At 45.8% G+C, this 22,165-nt stretch overlaps 1 protein-coding gene across 1 annotated transcript in view; it reads left to right on the forward strand.

Annotated features, from left to right (window-relative positions):
* SDHC (succinate dehydrogenase complex subunit C) overlaps positions 1–22,165 on the forward strand; it is a 142,831-nt gene that overhangs the window by 75,719 nt on the left and 44,947 nt on the right. The window contains exon 4 of the mRNA XM_086945045.1: positions 3,082–3,143. Coding sequence (XP_086801171.1) covers positions 3,082–3,143 — 62 coding nt within the window. The remainder of the gene's footprint in view (positions 1–3,081; positions 3,144–22,165) is intronic.

The following is a 22,165-nucleotide window of genomic DNA, read 5'->3' on the forward strand; positions in this document are numbered from 1 at the left end:
GCTACGGGAAGTTAAAGATACTATATCAAGTATTGGCATGAAATCACTGTGGGAGGATCCAATAAGTTCCACCTTTCCCACTAAAAAGATTTAGAAAGATAAATATTTGGAAATGGTGCAGTACAATATGCTTAGAAATAGTGAGTCGTCCTCTCGAACTGGAGCTTTCCTGGAAAGTAAATTAATCCCCAGATTGAAATTATGTTGGGACTTAATCACAAAACCGCATGACTGGAAGCTATATTTTCAGTTTAGGGTGGGCTCACTGCCATTAAAATTTGTACTACTAGATGGGCTAAACCCAGTGATAATTTGTGCCCGGTATGTCAGTCTAGTAACGAATTGCTGACCCACTTATTGTTTGTTTGTTTTGGTTATGCTGTCCCATGCCTGGTCTGGTTGGCATCTTTTTTTTTTTTTTTGCATAGTTTTATATAGCGCAAACTTGACCCTGATCGGGTATCAGAGCGCTTTATAAAGCACCAGTTACGTTACATGAGGACACACATTAATTTTTGTTAGGCACGGGGAGATTAAGTGATTTGCCCAGAATCACAGGATGTTTTTAGGGTCATTACTGAGACTCGAATACAGTTCCCCAGGTCTGAGTCGAGAGCCCTAGCCGTTAGGCCAACTCCTCTTCCCCTGTTGATTCCCAAATATGCAATTAAGTAAAACATTACAGCTTCAACTTTTGGACACCAGTGGATTGCTTAGATCATTTAGGCATTAAAACTTAAAGACCATTTACAGAAGCAATAATCAAGAAGCAAAATGTTTTTTTAGATAAACTTACAAATCAAGGTTTGAGACCTTCAACAAAATGTCCAACAGTCTCTCGCCAGTTAAAATATGTTTAGAAGTTCAGTATTCTACAGGTATGATTATTGGCCTAGGACAACGGAAAGAGCGCAGCATACACATCTTGTTGTAAAGTAAACCCTGTAACTAGTCAACTGAGTTTGGATCTATTAACAGATATTTCAAAGTCTTATTAGGTTTCGCAATAGCAAAAATCTCAAGGTCAGACTTTTCACACTCCGTTTTCTAGCACAAGAATGGAAGTTCAAGGACACAAAGTAGCTTTAACTAATCCACATCTTAAACCGAGACATATTTTCCCAACTAGACCACTTCAGTTTAAATGATCCAAGGAGCGAGGCATGACTCTTGATCACAAGAGCATTTTAATTTGATGTACTTAGATTTAACCTTCCAATTGATGGGAACAATCTTAAGTGCGCCACACTTACTAAATCGGCAGGGACAAACAACCATGATTCTCACTCAGTCAGCAACCAGCTTGTTACAATGCATGGACTTTCTAAAACTGTTAGGGGGCGACCTTTTTCCAAAAATAAGTCAATGCATGTCACGAGATGAATCATTTTTTCTTTTGTTTTAAAGAGAAAAAAAATAGTAATTCTTGCAGCCTCAAAGTCAGCTCATCAATGGTACTTAACTCACGGTACAGAGCCGCAGAATTAAACATTTTGATTGAAGTAAAAGATAATTTGCCTAATCACACACACCATTGTGTGATTTATGAATTCATAATACGTCTAGTCCATTCAAGGACAAGAAAACCTACTCAAACCTATATGGGAAGCCTTTAAATGGTAATTAGGGGGCACGCACTCTTGCGCATAGTCGGAGCGTGTAAGGAGAAATTAAAAGAGCTAGTTCACCTAGAGAATAAGGTCCTCCGACTGGAGGAGGAGGCAAGTGAAGAGGGCAAGCAGTAGAGAGTACACGCCTTGAAACTAAAAAGAGACAACTATAAAGCTATAGCTACCGATATGGCCAAAACTCTAGCTAGAGATAAGGAAGGAAGAGTGTATGATCTGGGAAATAAGACTGGGAAACTTAACCCTAATAGCCCACCTATTGAATTGTACAAGTTAAAACCGGATAGATTGGCCCCGCAACTACGGTCCATGTTTGAGGAGAGCCGAGGCAGCTTCCACAAGACCAGAGGGTTGCAACTTTGATCACCATACATGAAGAGGGGCAGCCAAAGGGGAATTGCTTATCTTACAGACCCATCTCCTTACTTAAAACAGCCAAAAATGCTAGCTAAGGCACTGGTGTGCCGCCTAGCCCAAGTTATTAGTAAGTCGGTACACCCCGAACAATCGGGCTTCATGCCCCACAGATTCCTCACCTTTTGAATAGGTACCCCAGCAGTACCTTGCAGTTGGTCGGTCTGGGATCCTGCTCAAACCAAATTGTCCAGCAGGACAGAGCGAGAAAAATGACATTGTGATGGACCTGCCTGTTCAGATAATAGTGCTTTGTGATCGTATGGGGTGACTCATACAGCAGCCTGGACATTATCAAAAACAGATTCTCCACATGCCAAAGGACAGTGGTAGCATTCTGGCTCTTGTGGGATGAGCCTGCAAACCTTTCAGGGTTTTTTTCTTGGGCAATCTGTAGCAGATTTTAACGCAGAGCCCGATCCACTGAGGAATGGTCCTCTTCTGCACTGCTTTGCCTTCTTTGCGCCTGTGAATACCACAAAGAGCTGATAACCTACACCATATTCTCTTGTAGAAACCACGTAAAAGCTAAGAGCTCTTTTAGGATCCAACTATTGGAGTCTCCTCTGCTCCTGACCTAAGAGTGGTGAGGTGGAGCAAAACATAATGGTAGAGTGAATGGAAAATATTCAGAAAGAGAGAAATCTGCAGTTAGAGTATCTATCAGAAAGAGCGTTACCCAAGGTAAGTAACTTTTTGTTCTGAAACTATGGTTTTCCCAAACTAGCAGTTTTCATGTTATTCACGTTTTTGTCAACTATCCTCTGCTTTCGTCATTTGCTCTGTATTTCTATTTAGCACAGGTTTAGATTCTTCAATCAATCAATCAATCAGCAAAATTTGTAAAGCGCGCTACTCACCGCTAGGGTCCCAAGGCGCTGTTGTCACTGTTAGTTTTGTGTTGCTTTTTTTCTCAATTGTTTTGAGTGGTATATTTTGCATTTACACAGAAAAACTGTGACTATAAAACGCTATACAGTTCTGAAGTGAAAGGAAAAGGGGACAGGTTACTAATTGATAATAATGCCCTTTCTTTCAGATGGTCTCTCCCTATGATGATGTCCATCTCGCACCGTGGAACTGGGATTGCCATGAGTGCAGGTCTGTAATGACTCCATTTCACATCATATGCATTCTAAGAAATTTTGCAATGTGCGCAGTCAGTTTTTGCATGTTTGGTCTTTATGGCATTCTGTACGCTTGTTATTGTTTGCAATGAGCTAGAAACTAAGGGTTTATGCTTGCTGTAGTTTTCCAGCTTTATTTAGTGAGAAATCAACCCCACCAGGCATTGATTTGGTAACATACTGCAGGATTTTGATATATATATCAGTATGTAGTCGTCCAAACTCAGCCTGCTCAGGCGAGCAGAAGGAAGAAGCGAGACCCAGTTGTTTGGTGTAGTTTAATTTATTGCCCAACACAAGTCAGCCATGACGCGTTTCGGCTACCAAAAGTCTTGATCACATGACAGCGTCATGGGGGCTGGCCACCCATTTTTAAAGTGCAAGAGTGCCTGTTGCGTAATAGATATAGTAAAAATACTACATGAGTTATTGCATCAATGCATATAGCGTAATACATAAATGATGGAACATGCTTAATGTGTTGCTCCTAAAAACTGTATAATACATTATTAGCACCTCATTACGCTACAATCAAAATAAATATACTGCACAGGTGAGGATAAAATCGATATCAGTAATGCAGAATAAACACAATAAAACTTAAATAGTTTAAAATGTTTCAAAATGTATAAATATTGCTAATCTGTACTGATATCTTGATGAATACCTGATAATCACGGTATAGAGTAATGCCAAATAAGGCCCACTGTGTGCTATAGTTGGCAACAGGGGTGTTTGTGCAAAACATGCAATGTAAATAGGACATTTCATGAATACAAGCCGTGATGGTAATCATGCCCCAGTGGGCTAATCCTACTTCCTGTGCAAAGTATACAATCTTGATGTGCAAATTTGCTAAATGTGCAAAATACGCAACAGTAAAATCAATGTGCTACCCATAAAAGAAAAATGTGTGTGTAAATAGAAGTGAAATAGAGTAAAATATCTCATGTTTCAAAAGGTTATATATATAGTTAGTGTGGAGCACCAGGGTAGTTCTATGAATGTTTCAAATACAGCTTCAATCCATAGGCAAAGTACTTAATTGATGCCTGATCTTACAATTTACAGGTAGGTGTAACAATCCTCACTAGTATTAAGCCAGTTTGGCATCTTGGTATCTAGCATGATGATGTATCTGGTTTCTAGTTTACATAGTAGGGATTCTCTGTCGCCACCTCTCCTCTGGGGGGGCACACAGTCTATTACAAAGTAAACTAGTCCAGTAGGATTTTTACCATTTACTTTTTCAAAATGCCTGGCTACAGGGTATGTTTGGTCTGCATTGCTAATTGCTCTTAAATGCTGCAATATCCTTTTGTGCTCTTGTGCTCCCTACATACCTCAGGCCGCAGGGACATTTTAACACGTACACCGCGAATTCTGACCTGCAATTTAATTTCTCTCTTATTTTCATGGGTTTGGGGGAAAGCGGTGTCATGTACTCAGTTCTGCTAACACCATTCTTGCAGGCCTTACATGATGCACATCTCAAAAAGCCCCTACTTCCACCTAGCCACGAGCCCGTGACTATTTCAGGGCTGCTTGAGACCAAACTATCCTTCATTGACCTGGCTTTCCTGTATGTTATACTTGGCGATTTAGTGACCATCTTGCCTACTATGGGATCACTGGTAATTAAGGACCAGTTGTCTTTGACTATCTTGCGGATTGATTTGTGTTGATTGCTATAGCCAATTATTAGACATGTTTCATTGGCAGTTGTAGTTTTAGAAATTCTAACACAATTATCCGTAGGGTTCAGAAGCTGCTTTCTTTCCTGCCTGTTGGCTCTACTGATGGCCTCATCAATAGTAGCCCTGTTGTAACCTCTGGCTAGGAATTTGATCTTACTCTCATTTTGGGTGTGTAAACACCCTATTTCATCGCTGCAGATTCTCCTGATGCGGAGCATTTCTCCGTAGGGAATGCTCTTTATCAAGTGTGCTGGATGGTGGCTGGTGGCGTGCAACACCGTGTTGCCGGCCGTAGGCTTTCTGTAAAGCCTTGTCTGTAGTTTATCATTTTCAACAACCATTTCAACATCCAGAAACACCACAGACCGAGCACTGATAGTACTTGTAAACTGAAGGTTTAAATCATTAATGTTCAGTTGTTCAATAAACGTGACCACTTCACTTGTAGAGCCATCCCATATAAAAAAATTTCATCAATATACCTGAGCCAGCATTTTACCCGTGTGTTCATAACAGAGGTGTGGTTAGGCAGGAGGACCTGCTCCTCCTAGTAGCCCATGTGTAGACAGGCATAACTGGGAGAAAAGCAGGCCCCCATAGATATAGATAGATAGATAGATAGATAGATATCTTTTCGCTCCAAAACCCACTCTCCCAGCCGGGAAAGAAGGAAACAGCACTCGCGGGGTGGTTTTTTCAAACGATTCAGTTTATTTTCTACGCTTCGCACAGACGCGTTTCCGGAAACCCCTTTATCAATGTGTTTACCGTGGTGAAACACGGAAGCTTACTTTAAAGAGACCCAGCACATGACAGGATATGGGAAATGGAGGTAGGACTGCTCACCAGCAAGCACCAGTGAGCGCCATCTTACAGTGTGCAAAAACATGTTATATTTACAATTTTTGATACATACGTATTAAAATGGCATTACTTTAAAAAACATTCATTACATAAAATTAGTAAATTTATAAACATGATTATTGTAGCAAAGGTCCACAGTTCATATAGACCTACATTCAATGGATTATTGCACAATCTGTGTAAAGATAAATCTTGCCGTGGATCGGCATGGGCGGTTCCAGCAGGAACCGCCTAGTATAACTCCTGATTAAGCCGTCAACCGGCTGTTCCCTTATAAAATATTCTATTTTATTTAGCAGCAATTCAGGGATGTATTGGTGTAATTCACTATTATCGAAAAGGGACAAGGTTCACTTCCCTAAATTATAAGCAGGTTCCTCCCCACTGTTAAGGCCTTTGGGAGTCTTGGTCTGGAGATCTATTATGTATCTTGATTCAAGACGTCTGAGTTTGGTCATCCTATCACCCCCTCTCTCATGGTCAGGGACCGGGTCAATGTCAAAGTATTGCAAGGCATCTCTGTTGCTTTTGTGTTTAATGGCATAGTGCCTAATTATTAGATATGGCCCGCATATGCTCCAAGATTCTTAACTTAACATTGTTCACCGTGCTCCCAATATATTTGAGACTGCACGGACAGACCAAACAATAAACAACATGTGATGTTTGACAGGTAATAAATGTGGATATTTTCTTGCGCTCTTGCAATCCAGGCACATCATAACCTAACATCCTCTTACTAAAAGCACAGGCTTTACACTTCCCACATGGGAAGAATCCTCTCATGTCTTTCAAGATGCTTTCTTTCTTTTTGGGGGTGTCTAGATGACTATGTACCAAAAGGTCTTTAATAGATCTAGCCTTCTTAAAGGTGACTAAAGGGCCTTGGGGAATATCCTGTCCAATAATAGGATCAGTTTTCAGAATGTGCCAGTTCTTTCTACGGGTGGTTTTCAAAAAACTGGCATTTTCAGAAAATTATGTAATTAGACGGAATTTGCCTTCCTCTTTGCTTTGTTTCGTATCAGCTTTGGCATCAGTCAGCAGTTGGTGGCGTGGAATTTTGGACACTTTGTTGAGAGTTTTAATTAAGAGGGCACTATCGTATCCCCTAGATTTAAATCTCTCAATGCTCTCATCTGCACATTTTAGGAAATCTTCATCTCGGGAGCAATTGCGTTTGAGGCGCTGAAGCTCCCCATACGGGATACTTTTCTTTAGGGCAACTGGATGTCCGCTGTCAGCATGTAAGATGCTATTGCCAGCGGTTGCTTTTCTGTACAGTGATGTAATTACCTCATTCCCCTTAATCTCTACTCTTAGGTCGAGATAATTCACTGCCACTGAGCTAACCTCGCCCGTGAAGCGGAGATTTAGGTTGTTGTCATTCAGATGTTTAATGTAGTCCCTGGCACTTTTAGTTGACCCTTCCCAGACCATGAAAAGGTCATCTATGTATCTATGCCAGGTGACTATGTGATTAGACCTAGATTGGTTACCGTTGGACCAGGCCACCTGCTCCTCCCACCAGCCTACAAATAAATTTGCGTAGCTGGGGGCGAAGCAGGTGCCCATCGCGGACCCGGAGATCTGTCTGTACATGTTGCCTTCAAAGAGAAAATGTTATTTAATAGACACAACTCTGTCATCTCAAGGAGCATGGTACTATGACCAGCAAATTTAAGTGGTTTTTTCTTCATAAAGTACTCTACTGCCCTCAAACCTTGACTGTGTTCAATACAGGTATAGAGACTTGTAATGTCCATAACAATTAAGGTGTAAGAATTGTCCCATTTCAATTTCTCCAATTTCATGATGAAGTCTTTAGTATCCCTGATATAAGAATTTAGAGTTGCTACAGCTTGGAATAGAAAATGATCGATGAAAATTGACAGGTTTTCAGTGAGGCTGCCCATAGAAGATACTATAGGTCGTCCCGGTGGCATCCTTGTATCCTTGTGGATCTTAGGCAATTGATAGTATGACTGGATGGTTTGATCTTAGAAATAGATATTCGTCAGTGTCCAACATCTTTTTATTGTGCCATTTGAGGATCAATTTGCCATATTCCTCGATGCTTTCTTGGTATTTTTTGTGGGTCGTACGTTCATAATGGTTGTTGTTGTTTAGTTGTTTCATTGCTTCACCCACATATTGTTCCCTAGTCAGCAGCACGACGTTGCCGCCCTTGTCAGAGGGTTTAAAAATTATATTTGGTTCTTCCTGTAATTTTTTCAAGGCTAGGGATTGTCCTTTGATGAGTGGGCTCCTGGTCCATTTGCGTGTATCTTTGTAACGTAGTTCGCTGAGATCTTTTAGCATAGCGTCACTGAATATATCAATAGCGTCTTGTGGTGTTGTGGTAGGAATTGGGACATGGGTTTAAAGTTAGTTTTAGGTGCCTCTTGTCCTATTCCCAAGTTCCTACTTCTCTGTGTCCAGGTTTCAAGGTCTTGTGTTTCCATACAAGTCTCAGTTCTGAACTCCTCTAGGGCTTCCAATGTTGTCAGGTCATCCAGTTGTATGATGTCCGTATCCCTTATTGTGTCTTGTAAGAGTCTGGTTTCCTTGACTGTAGGTTTCAGTTTGTAGTATTTGTGTAATTTTAATTTTCTGACAAACCTGAAAAGATCTATTCTCGTTTTGGTGTATTCAAGGCTGGTCGGTGGACAAAACGAAAATCCTAGTTTTAATACGGACTCTTCGTCAGATGTCAATTCCCTGTTAGTCAGATTCACTATTGTTAGATTATCTGCTATATTTACAGCCTTCCCCCTCTCTTCTTCTTCTTTGTTGTGGTCGATTGATTTTGACCTCCGCCTCTGCCCCTTCCTCTTCCTGCCTCCCCTCCTTGTCTCCTGCATTTTGTTCCGGGGGTTTGGTTTTACCTCCCCGTAGCAATGCTGCTCTTATAAGATCGTATTCCTCGTGAAAAAGGGTTTTCCTGGGGGGCCTTGATGGTCCAGCCACTTCATCCCCTAAATGCTCTGATGCTGTTATATCCGATTCCGATGTCTCAACTCTTATGGAGGGCTTTGGTGGATTGTGTTTCTTGCGTATCATTTCTTTACGGGGCCCGTCAAATTTTCTGGCGAAAGTGAGAATACAACCCATAGAGTAGTCTCTTTCATCTGTCGAATTTTTCTTCCTTTCTCTGCCGAATTTTCAACTCGTATTTTTGTAATCTTTTTTTCATTTCCTCTTTGATATCTTCATGTATATATACTTATATATACATACATACACAACTGACCTAACTGTCACCTCTGATGCATGATGGGAAGCTAGGGGTCATGGCAGCCTTAAAGGCACAGTGCCAGTTTTTATGTGTATTTCTAAGGGTTAGCTTTTCTACTCTAATTTTTCTACAATACAGCCTGAGCTTGCAATGCTTTCATTCCTCTTTGCAGGATTATGGTTTCTACTGTGCATTAAAGCAGTTTCAAATGTACTTTGTTTTTCTCTGCTTTTTTGGTTTATGTACATGTGCAAAGAGAATTTACAGCATTACTCATCTTTTAACAAAAGCATTCATCCATAAACTAAGAGCTGAGTAATGCTATAAGAATCGAAATTTGCCTAGCATAGTAACGGTAAGTTTCAATTCTATTAAGGACACTGAGGCGAGGATTATGCCATATTCTTGCTTCGCTTTATTCTTACATAAAAAACACAGCAGCCAGAAAAAACATATCAACTTGATCTTTTCGAAACAACCAGGAAAAACGATCATTTGTGCCAAAGAATGAACACAAGTCCACGTTATGCGACTTCAAGTCCTATTGCCACATCCTTAGTCCACAACAGTCTCCATGCCGTGTAGATAGTCCCTCCATCTTGTCTGACCCTCCTCTTTCTTTGTGCGAGTCACGCCAAAGGTACTGATCCTGTTTTGAACCGTCATTTCCTGAAAGATAAAGAGACGGGTGATACCACACTGTTAAGTGAGGAATCCGAAACAGAAAATGTGTACAAAATGTAATTACTTACACCATTACGGGAGGGTTAGGACTGACGTGGAATGGGAGGGATAATCCTCGCCTCTGTGTCCTTAAAAGAATTAAAACTCACCGTTACTATGCTAGGTAAATTTCGATTCTATGTTGGGACCGGAGTCTCCGATTATGCTAGTTCAAAGCTTACTTACCACTAACTGAGCCACGTCCACTACCGGTTTGAAATAAAACCGCTTAAAAGTGGAATCAGATGACCAATCTGCCACACGCATGAGACCCTCTAAACGGGCCCCCAGGAAAAAGGCTTTGGAAGCCATCGCACCCCTGGCTGAATGAGATCCAAACTGTTTTGTATCAATCCCCGCTTCTTGCATGGCCCACCGCACCCACTTGGTTATGGTGGGGGAGGATACGGCTTTGCTGGGGTTTCCTTAAAGCAATTAACAGTTGCTGCGCGCCTGGAGGGCGCATTTCAAGTGTCATATCCTCGTATACCTTTAAGTAATTCACCACACACAGTTTTGGCATATCAGTAAAAGCTGGGTAAGAGATCGTTCTTGACGATGACTTAGTACGACGACCTATAGTAAAGGTAACCCCTTCCGGGGAAGAAACCCTAGCAGAAATGTCCAGTGCCCGAACATCCAACGCTCTGCGACAGGAGACAATGCAAAATAACATTGCTAGTTTGGCAGAAATTTTCTTCAAAGACAGGTACTTATTGGGTTGCCAAGACAGGAAGAGATTTAGCTCTAGATTGGCGTCCCACAATACTGAATACCGAGGCTCCTGAGGTAACGACAGAAGAATACCCCTAAGGAGCCTGCAAACGAAAGGGTGCTCACCGATCCGGGAGCCTTAAATGGGACAGTGGCCCACTGAAATTGCAGATCGTATTGCATTAATTGACCGGTATGCTAGGCCCTCAGTCACCAATTCCGCTAAAAAATTCAAAACTGGTACGACTCCTGCGACCATGGGATCCAAATCCTGTCGAAGACACCAACGCATTCATTTAGACCAGGCTGATTGGTAGTGCTTTGAGGTACTGTTTGCCCAGGCTTTTGAGAGGAGCATCTCAGCTGATCACGGAAGGCCTGGGAGAGACCAGCGACGCCTGAAAGCCGCCATGCCATGAGGCGGAGAGGCCCCTCGTGACGAGATGGTGACATTCTCTGTTCGGATTCAGGAGGAGGTGAGGAAATGGGGGGAGTAGGATTGGAAAATCCCAGGAAAGTTCCTGAAGAACTGGAAACCACAAAATCAGGTCACCACAACCACCTCCGCCCACTGTCGGCGGATCTGGGCCGCTGTCCGCACCACCATGGAGAATGGGGGAAACGCGTAACCCGTCTCCTGACTCCAGTCCTGCAGGAAAGCATCCGTTGCCAGCCCTAGAGGGCCCGGCCTCCAGCTGAAAAAACCACAGAAGTTGGTGGTCCAGCCGCGAGGCGAACAGATCTACCGTGAACGGGCCCCAAAGACCGCGCAACCACTGGAAGGTTTGCGTGTTCAACTTCCACAGACTGGAATCCCTCAGATGTCTTGAGTGCCAGTCTGCCACTTGGTTGGCTTGCCCCGGCAGCTACTCCGCCGAAACGGACACATGATGACTCAGACAGTAGTCCCAAAACTCCTTCGCCAAGTTCGCTAGGGCCTCGGAGCGACTGCCTCCCAGATGATTCACATAGCGAACTGCAGAGACATTGTTCATTTTTAAGAGGATGCAACAGGTGACTCTGTCTTTGGTCCAGCATCGTACTGCGAACGATCCTGCCAGAAGTTCTAAACAGTTGATGTGTAACTGCTGCTCTTCTGATGACCAGATGCCTCCGGTGGAGAAATCTCCACAACAGGCGCCCCATCCGATCTTGCTGGCGTCTGACTCGATGACCAGGTCCGGAACGATCCAAAGATCGCTCGGCTTTGCAATGCCCGATAATGCAGGGGCCCGGGGAAGATTGCCTGGATAGAGGAGGCGAGAAGGCCTACTTCCCGGGCAATCTACCAGAACGAGGAGTGTGTCTTTGTGATGGTCTGCCTCAGCATATGTTGTATCTTGGCCACCTTCTGGGGTGGGAGACTCAAAGAGGAGCGGACAGAATCCACCACGAACCCGAGAAACACTATACTCTCTGTTAGGGAGAGAACTGACTTGTCCCCGTTGATGACAAACCAAAGTCCATGCAGAAGGGAGACCGTCTGTCGTAGTTGCCGTGTGTGCTGTGTGGGGCATTTCGCCATCAGCAATATGTTGCCCAGATAGACGATCATCCGAATACCTTGTCTTCTGAGGAGTTCCACTGCCGGATGAAGCACCAAGGCGCTGATGAAAGACTGAACGGAAGGGAGGTAAACTCTTACACCTGGCCCTGCCAGCAAAACTGTAGGAACCGTCGATGTGGAGGATGAATGGGAATTATCAAAAAGGCATCCTTCAAGTCCATTCGGACCATCCAATCGCCCGGGAGGAGAATGTCCCGGTGAAGATGGATCCCCTCCATCTTGAAGTGTTGATATACGAGCCACCCGTTGAATTCTTTGACGTTTATCACCGGTCGTTCCCCACATCGGTTTTGTCCACCAGAAAAATATTGCTGAGGAAACCGCCTGAGTGCAAAACCGTCCGACAAATGGGCCCCTTGCGCAACAACACGGCCACCTCGTCGTCGACCAGCTGCGCATCTGCTTCTGAAAAGGCGATGGGGCGTGGGTAACTGGTTTGACAGGGAAAATCGTAAAACTTGATGTGGAAACCCCGCACCATTCTCAAAACCCAAGCATCTGATGTGATCTGAGCCCACGCGTCCTGAAAATGCCCCAGGCGGCCCCCGACACACACCTGTTCTGCAGGTATAACACTTACCGGTGGTTCCGTTGCCGCCTGCATTGTGCTTGAAGCCACTGTGTCCTCAGATGCTGTCTTCTGGTAGGATAAAAATTGTTGTAGTTTGCGTTGGTATGATAGTGCCCCCGCCCGGAGCCTTGTCCCTTGCCAGGGTTCTGCTGACCACTGCGGCCGGTCGCGCGGCCCCTACCGCGACTGACCCCTTGGGAGAAATGTGACTGAAAAACCCTTTTAATGCTAGACCGGGCCTTATCTAGAGAGGTGAAGGTTACCACAAACTTCCCCAACTCTTTGACGAATGGATCGCCAAAGAGGCCCCCTTGCGCCACTGCTCCCGCCTCCGAAGAGGCCAAGTCACCCAATTTCGCGTCAAGCTTAATTAAAAGGGAGTGCCGACGCTCTGTGGATAGGGCATAATTGACTTTCCCCAAAAATATGACAGCACGTTGTGCCCAATTCTAGAGAATTTCAGGGGATATCGTGGAGCCTGTCTCTTTTGCCTTCTCCGCCATCTAGGATATTTGTCAGGGGCCCCATCGTGTCAAGGAGCTTATCCTGACAGGAGCGCCAGGAACTATCTATACCCTCTCGGGGGTCTTTCATGTACTTGGCCAAGAAAGTGGCCATCTTGGAGTCTAGTTCTGGAGTCAGTCCTACTTTTCCCTCAAGCATGGGGCGTGGACACTCTGCTCTCAGGCATCCCCTGGCCACGTTTTTCAAGGGCTTGCGGAGGCGACCCGCCACAAACTTGGCCACCTTGTCCCCAGGCTGCCGACCGAGGATGAATGATCTCATCTGGTTCTAGCAGGTCGAAGAGGTGGACGGGCGCCAATACCGCACAGACCCGTCTTCATCATCCGTGTCCGCCGGCGTATCCCAATCAGGAGATGGCAGGGGTAACGGAGGAGATGCCACGGACTCCCAGGCCGGAAAGGGAGCAGGAACAGGCTTGACTGTTTTTGCCAAAAAAAGCGCTTTTTAGTCGCTCAAAGGCGTCCTTGTCCACCCCCTGTGCCCCTTCCAGACCCCCCCCATGCAGGGCTTCTTTGGGGCCGGGGGTTCTCTCCAGGCGATGAGCCAACAGTAGAGGCTGGGGTCCCTAGGTGTCCCTGCGCAAGCTTGGCACACTCTGCAATTTTGCGATTGGAAAGACGCTCTTCCAAAGGGCCAACGACCTCATTCACACACCTGTAAATGGAGTCGTTGAAAAAAGTATGATCTAAAGGTAGGTACTGTTGAACCTCCTCCTCATAATATTCCACTGATCCATGACAGACACTAACAAAGAAGGAATCAGGGCTACTAAGATACAGGTGGGTAACCTACAGTTATAACCAGGCTGCTGTGACAGAGCAAAGTATGGGTAGGCCAGAGGTCTGCAGGCTTTTCGGGCGATTCCAAGAAGAGCTAATTGAGGTGGCACCAACCTCCTGTGCACGTAGTCCCTCTAAATATACCAGGACTAGTCTCGCCACCCAGCGCACACTCAAAAGAAAAAACAGCTGTAAGGCCCGTCAGCAGAAACGTGCCGAGGCGATTAGAGCGGCAGAGCCGCGATAGGACCCTCAGCTGGGCATACGAATTGCAGGTAATAGGCCAATACTACCACGTAGGGCGTCAAGGTGTGGCGGCAAAGGGAACAAGGCTTGCGGTCCAACTGTGTCTCGCAGCGCGGCTCCTCAACTGAGGAGACCCAGACGCGCAAGCTCCCTCTAGCTGCGAAACGCTTCATCAATTTTGGGAAACGGCCGAGGAAGGAGCGAGAACCCTCCAGCGGCCAAAGGGAATCTGTTGGAAAAAAGGAATACCAACCAAAAGTAACAGAAACAATACCCGAAGCGGTAGAAAACCGCTCCTTTCCCCTAACATGCATAAAAATACAATCTTTGAAGAGAAACGCACTTAACTGGCTGCGAAGCAAGAGGGGGGTCAGACAAAATGGAGGGACTATCTACATGGCATGGACACTGTTGTAGGACTAAGGATGTGGCAACCCTCTATGGCCTGATGGGACTTGAAGTTGCATAACGTTGACTTGTGTTCGTTCTTTGGCACAAATGATCGTTTTTCCTGGTTGTTTGGAAAAGCTCAAGTTAATATGTTTTTTCTGGCTGCTGCGTTTTTTTATTAAGAATAAAGCGAAGCAAGAATATGGCATAATCGCAGCCTCCGGTCCTGACATAGAATTCTCTTTGCACATATACAGAAACCAAAAAAGCAGGGGAAAACAAAGTACATTTGAAACTGCTTAAATGCACATCATGCCCTTCCTTTTCCTCATGCAGGCCCATAAGAATGTTGCTACATAGTAGCAAACCAAAGGGTTGGGCAATGTTTTTAGAAAGAATAGTGCTACCCGACACTGCTTAAAGCCCATTGTTCGAGGCATGTGGGCTGCTGAATTCATATCTGTACATAGATCGCCGCCTAGTGTTGGTTCCGGATGATTGCACATTGTTGTCCTGGAAGAGTCTTCGAAGTATCACAAGATAGGTGGCTCCTCCCCTGGACTACAGTGCGCATGGGCATCCTCTCCATCCTCAGATTGTTTTTTTTCCGCCATTGGGTTTGGATGTATATTTGTTAACTCAAGTTCGGAATCGATAAAAAACTTTATATTTGGCCAAAAGGCCTTTAGTTATCGTCGGTATTGTCTTTGCGATCGGTGCCCTGTACTTGTTCCAGCTCTATCCTCGAGCCGGACGTCAAGAAGAGCTGCGTGGCTTTTCAGCACTAAAGGCCCGGTCGACGCCAGAGGCCTTATCGACGATCCATTATGGAACGGAGCCCGTTCAAGAGATGTCCCGTTTGCAACTCAAAGTATCCCCATATCGATGTCCACCCGGTGTGCAACAAGTGCCTGTCTCCGGATCACGATGAAGCCAGCTGTATGGCTTGTTCTCAGTTCCGCTGCAAGAAAACAGTTCGCCTTCGACGCGCGGCGCGGAAGGAAGCCCAGCAGACGGCACCTGACCCGGTGAACATCTTCGATGCTGAGGAAGATGAGAGAGTCGAGCAGGAAGTTCGAGAGCACCTGTCTGATCCTGCATCAGAGATCGACTCCAGTTACGACGCAGATGTGGAAATGGTCGATAATGAAGACGTCTTCGACGAGGTAGGAGACGACGATGAGGCCTTTGGGGCCGTAGAAGATAGCCCGAGCGAGGAGCTAGGCCCAACCGTTGGTACGGGGGCTGAGACTAAAGCACTCTATAAGGCTCAGGTCGAGGGATCGCCACATGGCCTTACCCAAGATGAAACACATAGTTCTACAGCCTCGCCTCAAGGCCCGGCTACGGACATTTCCAATGAGTCATCGGCTGATCGATCAAAATCGAAACCAAAAACATCGGTGTCTACAAAACCGAAAGCACCGGAAACAAAATCGAAACCGAAAGTACACATTACTTTGGTCGGGTCGAAAGCTTCTGAACCATTGGCACCGACGAAACAGAAGTGTTATCGACCCGGGGAGGTCACTAAAGGGTGTCGAGACAAAAGCCGGGGCACCAAAGAAAAAGGTCAAGGACATCGACCCAAAGAAGTCGGCGCCGAAGACCGTAGACACAAACAAGGGACTCGAAACTCAGAACGTTCTCGATCCTAAACGTCGACTCGACAAAGCAAAGGGCAGTAAAGACCTCGAGTCCACAACTGGCAGTGGCTCTAAGGACCCTGTCGAGTCAACACAACCATCCGCCTCTTTTTCGAAGCAGGTGTCGGACTCGCTGCAACGCATTAAGGAGAAGGCTATTGCTGTCGGACCGAAGGCCACTCAACCCCTAAAGACAGTCAGTAAACCTCCAAAGTCATCGGCACCGATAAGTTAACACTGCCGCCGCCAGTGGCACCTAAGGCGTTCGCCCCTAAGACGGGCATCGAAGCGGCCAAGAAGGTGTCCATGGGGCCAAAGCCTACAACTACGGAAGGGGCCACCAAGCATCGACAGCCTCTGCAGGAAGATCAGTCGAGGCAATTCATCGACGCTGAGACTGGTAGACTTTCCATTTTCAAGCGAAAGATCGCCCCAGAACAGCCTATGGAGTCGTATAAAATTCCATTAAAGAAAAAGAGGGATTCTGCAACATCACCTCTTCTTTTTGAACCTCTGCAACAATATGGACAAGAACCTACTCCTTTTTCACCCACACACTCAGATGTGGATGTGGGGGGTGGTGACAATGAGGATTACAGTTATCCTGTAGACACTGATCCAGAAGACAACACTGAACCCTGGGCAGACACTGTTGACCCAGGGGAGCCACAAAATGCCCCTGACAGTCATACCTATGCTGTTAAAACCTCACCTACAGAAGACACAGCTGCGTTTAACGCACTTATTGAGAGGGCAGCAAAAAATCACGATGTCCAACTCCATGCTGACCCTATTGAAGAGGATTTTTTATTTGACACCTTCTAGACCTCAGAGAGAACTGTCAAGACTCTACCCATGCTTAAAGGTGGCCTGAAACACGCTGGAGACATCTTTAAGGAGACCACAAGGGCAAGAGTGGTAAACCCCAGAATTGAAAAAAAATACAAACCATCACCTGTGGACCCTACGTATATCGGGGGACAGTTGCCATTGGACTCTCTGGTTGATTCAAATGCTCGTAAAAGAGCGAACTCGCAGACCATGGCTGATGCTCCTCCCCCTGACAAGGAATCTAAAGTGCTAGAGGTATCAGGGAAAAGGGTGGCAGCTCAAGCGGCCAATGTCTAACGAATCTCCAACACACAGGCACTCTTAGCCAGATATGACAGGGCTCATTATGATACACTTGAGACCCTGTTACAACATTTGCCAGATGAGTATAAGGAGGCAGCAGAAATGCTAATACAAGAAGGGAAACGTATATCCAATGCATCTATTAAGTGTGCGCTAGACGCAGCAGACACTGCAGCCAGGGCTATTAATACAGGCGTTATGTTACGAAGACACGCCTGGCTGAGAATCTCCGGCTTCAAGCCTGAGATACAAACCACCATACTCAATCAGCCAGTTAACCCTGATTACTTGTTTGGCCCAGAAGTGGACACCACCTTAGAAAAAATTAAAAAGGACACAGAGACTGCAAAGTCTATGGGGGCTCTACAGTCGCAGCAGTTCAGGGGTGGTTCTTTTCGTCGCTCCAAAAATAGAGGAGATTCCAGAGGCCAGGTGTCCCAGCAGACACAATACAATAAAGGAGGCAAGCAGACCACCTACAACAAGAACAATACGGGTGGCTATCGTGGAAACAGCACCGAGGGCAGAGGTCGTGGAAACAACAACTCCCGATCCTCCGCCACTAACAAACAGTGACGTCTTGTCACTATCCCCCGACCATATAACACCGGTCGGGGGGAGATTACAACAGTTCCTGCCGGTCTTGAAATCCATCACTACAGACAGGTGGGTGGGGCAGCTTATCCAGTACAGTTATTGTCTGGAGTTAACATCCACTCCACCCAACATACCCCCAAGACACCGTCCTATGTCCGCAGAGCATATTCAGTTATTGCAGCAGGAGGTAGTCAGCATGCTGCAAAAAGGAGCCATAGAGCTCGTGCCTGTGGAACAAAAAGGTACAAGGGTGTACTCGCTGTACTTCTTGATCCCAAAAAAGGACGGGTCCCTCAGACCCATACTGGACCTCAGGCCCCTAAACCAGTACATCTTGTCAGAACACTTTCACATGCTCACAATACAGCAGGTTCTACCGTTGCTCAGTCAGGGAGATTTCCTCGCAACACTAGATCTGAAGGATGCATATTTCCATATAACGCTACACCCGTCACACAGAAAATATCTCAGATTTACCATTCAGGATCAGCATTATCAGTTCAAGGTCCTCCCTTTCGGAGTGACAACAGCACCCAGGGTGTTTACCAAGTGCCTGGCGACAGTGGCTGCACACCTACGGAGACAGAACGTTCACGTCTACCCTTATCTGGACGACTGGCTTATCCAAGCAAAGTCGGCCCAGCAATGTGCCACCCACATGTCCCACACCATTCACCTTCTTCACGATCTGGGGTTTTCACTGAATTATCCAAAGTCCCACCTTCAGCCCGCCCACGTATGGCAGTACTTGGGCGCGACAATAGACACTCTGGCTGCCAAAGCACAGACAAATTCAGTGAGGATCAACAGCATGCAATTGCTGATACGAAAATTCAAACCACAACACTCGCTTCCAGCACGAGTGTTCATGCAGTTGATAGGCATGATGGCCTCCTGCATCTTCATAGTCCCGCACACGAGACTACACATGCATCCGCTTCAGGAGTGCTTGGCACGTCAGTGGAATCAGGCTCACGGACAATTGAAAGACCTAGTGTTGGTGACCGGTCCCGCATACAACTCTCTGCATTGGTGGAACCCACAAAACCTTTGCAGGGGCCGACCGTTCCAAGAGCCTGTGCCACAGATTATACTGACGACGGACGCATCCCTCCAGGGATGGGGAGCTCATGTATTCCACTACACGGTGCAGGGACTATGGACAGCACAGCAGAAGAAGATGCACATCAACCTTCTGGATCTGATGGCCATGTACTACATACAGAAGCAGGGAGGTACACACTCTCCACAGTTGTCTCATCTGGCTCAGAGCATGTGGAAGTGGGCCATTCAGAGAAACTTCTTCCTCATGGCAGAACACCTCCCAGGCAAGGACAATCAGATGGCGGACCTGCTCAGCAGGCACAGCCACCAGATGCACGAGTAGGAGATACATCCATCAGTACTCCGACCGTACTTCCAACAGTGGGGTCATCCAGAGATAGACCTGTTCGCCACAAGGGAAAACGCAAAATGCCAAAGCTTTGTCGCCAGGTTCCCACACCCACAGTCGCAGGGAAATGCGATATGGATGAACTGGTCAGGCATATTTGCGTACGCTTTTCCCCCAGCACCGCTAATACCGCTAGTGGCACGCAAACTGAAGCAACACTCGATGACTCTCATCCTGGTTGCTCCGACGTGGGCACGCCAAACATGGTACACCACGTTTCTAGAACTCTCCGTGGTACCGCATCAAAGGCTGCACCTCACGCCCAGGCTTTTGACGCAGAGCCATGGCGACATTCAGCATCCAGATCCGCAACAGCTCAACCTGGCAATCTGGCTCCTGAGGTCTTAGAATTTGGCTACCTCAACCTGCCTCCTGACTGTAGTATGGATATCATGAGGGAGGCAAGAAAGCCCACCACTAGAGCATGTTATGCGGCGAAATGGAAGTGGTTTGTCATTCATTGGGCCAACAACGACATTAATCCGCTAGATGCATCTACTCACAACATCATCTGTTATCTGTTACATCTATACAAATGCAATCTGGCCTATGCTTACATTCGTATACATTTATCCGCATTAGCAGCTTATCTCCAAAACAGGCAGCATCTCTCACTTTTCAGAGTGCTGCCATCAACGCTTTTCTGGAGGGACTCAAACGAGTTATTCCTCCCAGACACCCACCGGCACCTGTATGGAACCTGAATGTGGTCCTTACCAGACTGATGGGACCACCTTTTGAGCCACTACACTCATGCGAGATACAATTCCTGACGTGGAAAGGGGCTTTCCTAATAGCAATCACATCGCTACGACGAGTTAGTGAACTTCAGGCACTAACTATCCAAGAGCCATTCATAGAGATTCACTCCAACAAGGTGGTACTACGCACTAACTTTAAGTTTCTGCCTAAAGTGGTTTCACAGTTCCATATGAATCAAACTATAGAACTGCCAGTGTTCTTCCAGAATCCAGATTCAGTGGTAGAGAGAATGCTCCACACACTAGACGTCAAGAGAGCTCTAATGTACTACATAGATAGGACAAACGATTTCAGGAAGAAAAAACAACTGTTTGTTGCCTTTTCACCACAACACAAAGGCAACCCCATTTCCAAAGCAGGTATAGCCAGGTGGATCGTTAAGTGCATACAGATTTGCTATCAAAAGGCTAAGCGGACTTTAACGGTTCCCCCAAGAGCCCACTCAACACGAAAGTTGGGGGCATCCATGGCTTTCCTTGGAAACATTCCTTTAGAGTAAATCTGTAGAGCAGCCACATGGTCTACCATACACACATTTACAAAACACTACTGCGTAGATGTGCACTCTAAACAGCAGGCAGCTGTAGGGGAGGCTGTTCTAAAAACACTTTTTCAGACTGCTGCAGCTGGCACGGGCAGCCGTCTCTAATAGAGGGACTGCTATATATTCTATGCACAGATATGAATTCAGCAGCCCACATGCCTCGAACCGAATATGCTACTTACCAGTATGCATCTGTTCTTGCCATGTAGGGCTGCTGACATTCATATCGCCCGCCCTCCTCCCCGGCGCCTGTAGCGGCTGCAGCACTCAGAATTACCCTTAGCATGGTCATCACTTACTGTACTACACTCCATCTGTGCCACAATGGCGAAAAACAATCTGAGGATGGAGAGGATGCCCATGCGCCCTGTAGTCCAGGGGAGGAGCCACCTATCTCGTGATACTTCGAAGAATCTTCCAGGACAACAATGTGCAATCATCCGGACCCAACACTAGGCGACGATCTATGCACAGATATGAATGTCAGCAGCCCTACATGCCAAGAACAGATGCATACTGGAAAGTAGCATATTTGTTCTTTAAAATTGGTTTCAGATGGGCTTTCTTTTCACTCTCGTAAAGCCCACAGAATAAAAAATAAAAACAAGTGCAGTTCAGTTTGGGGTGATAGATTATCACACGGCACATGCTTAGATTGGATTAGTTATACGTTTTTTCAGGATAACCAAGCATTAGAGGAATCAAATTAGTGCGGAATCTTAACAATATAAATCTAGGTTGCGCACTGTTTATGTTGGCTAGGTAGGAGAAATCTCCCTCCATTAGTGGTGGGTTAAGGTAATAAACCTGTGCTGCGTGTTTCTCTTTATAATGTTCCCTACTTTTGTGTTCAGCCATCAACATAAACATGGAAATAACTTTCTGCTTTGACACCTTCTTACAAACCAGAGGATCTTTAAAGAGTTTGTGGATGCCTATCTCTTTTAAAACTGTCTCCACGTAACTTAGCCACTTAAATCTTTTCCAATTATCCATCTCTAGGCAGCTCTTAATTACCATTTGGGCCAGTGGTACCGTGTCTCTCCTCCAAATAGAATGCCATAGGAGGAGTGGGGCTAGTTGTATATGATCTGATATGTAAGAAAAGGCCAATTCCGTGTGTAAGATCCCATTTGTGAAGGACAAAGGGAGGCCCACTACAGATTTTAAAATTTTGTTTTCGATAATTTGTAGTGGTGTAGATGCGACCGTGCCCCAGACCCCGGCTCCATAGGTCACGGCTGCTTTTACTCTAGCCTGGTATATGTTTTTTATTGGCAATAGGGGTTTGCCGCCCAATTTCTTTGCAAAAGATTTTACTGCAGTGATAACCCTCTCCATCACCAGCCCTCTTCCTTCCATCACTTTTGCCCATGGCAGATCTTTGTCAAAAAGAATACCTAAATAGGGGAAAGAGTCTACGACCTCAATTTTTCCTGCGTCTGCGCTAAAATGTGGGATTTGTCTCTTTTAGTACCCCCAGCTATAATTATAAAAGACTTCGATTGATTTACTTGTAGCTGTAATGAGTCCATAAAAGAGACAT

The sequence above is a fragment of the Lissotriton vulgaris genome, chromosome 12, assembly GCF_964263255.1.
Source record: "Lissotriton vulgaris chromosome 12, aLisVul1.2, whole genome shotgun sequence".
Lineage (NCBI taxonomy): Eukaryota > Metazoa > Chordata > Amphibia > Caudata > Salamandridae > Lissotriton > Lissotriton vulgaris.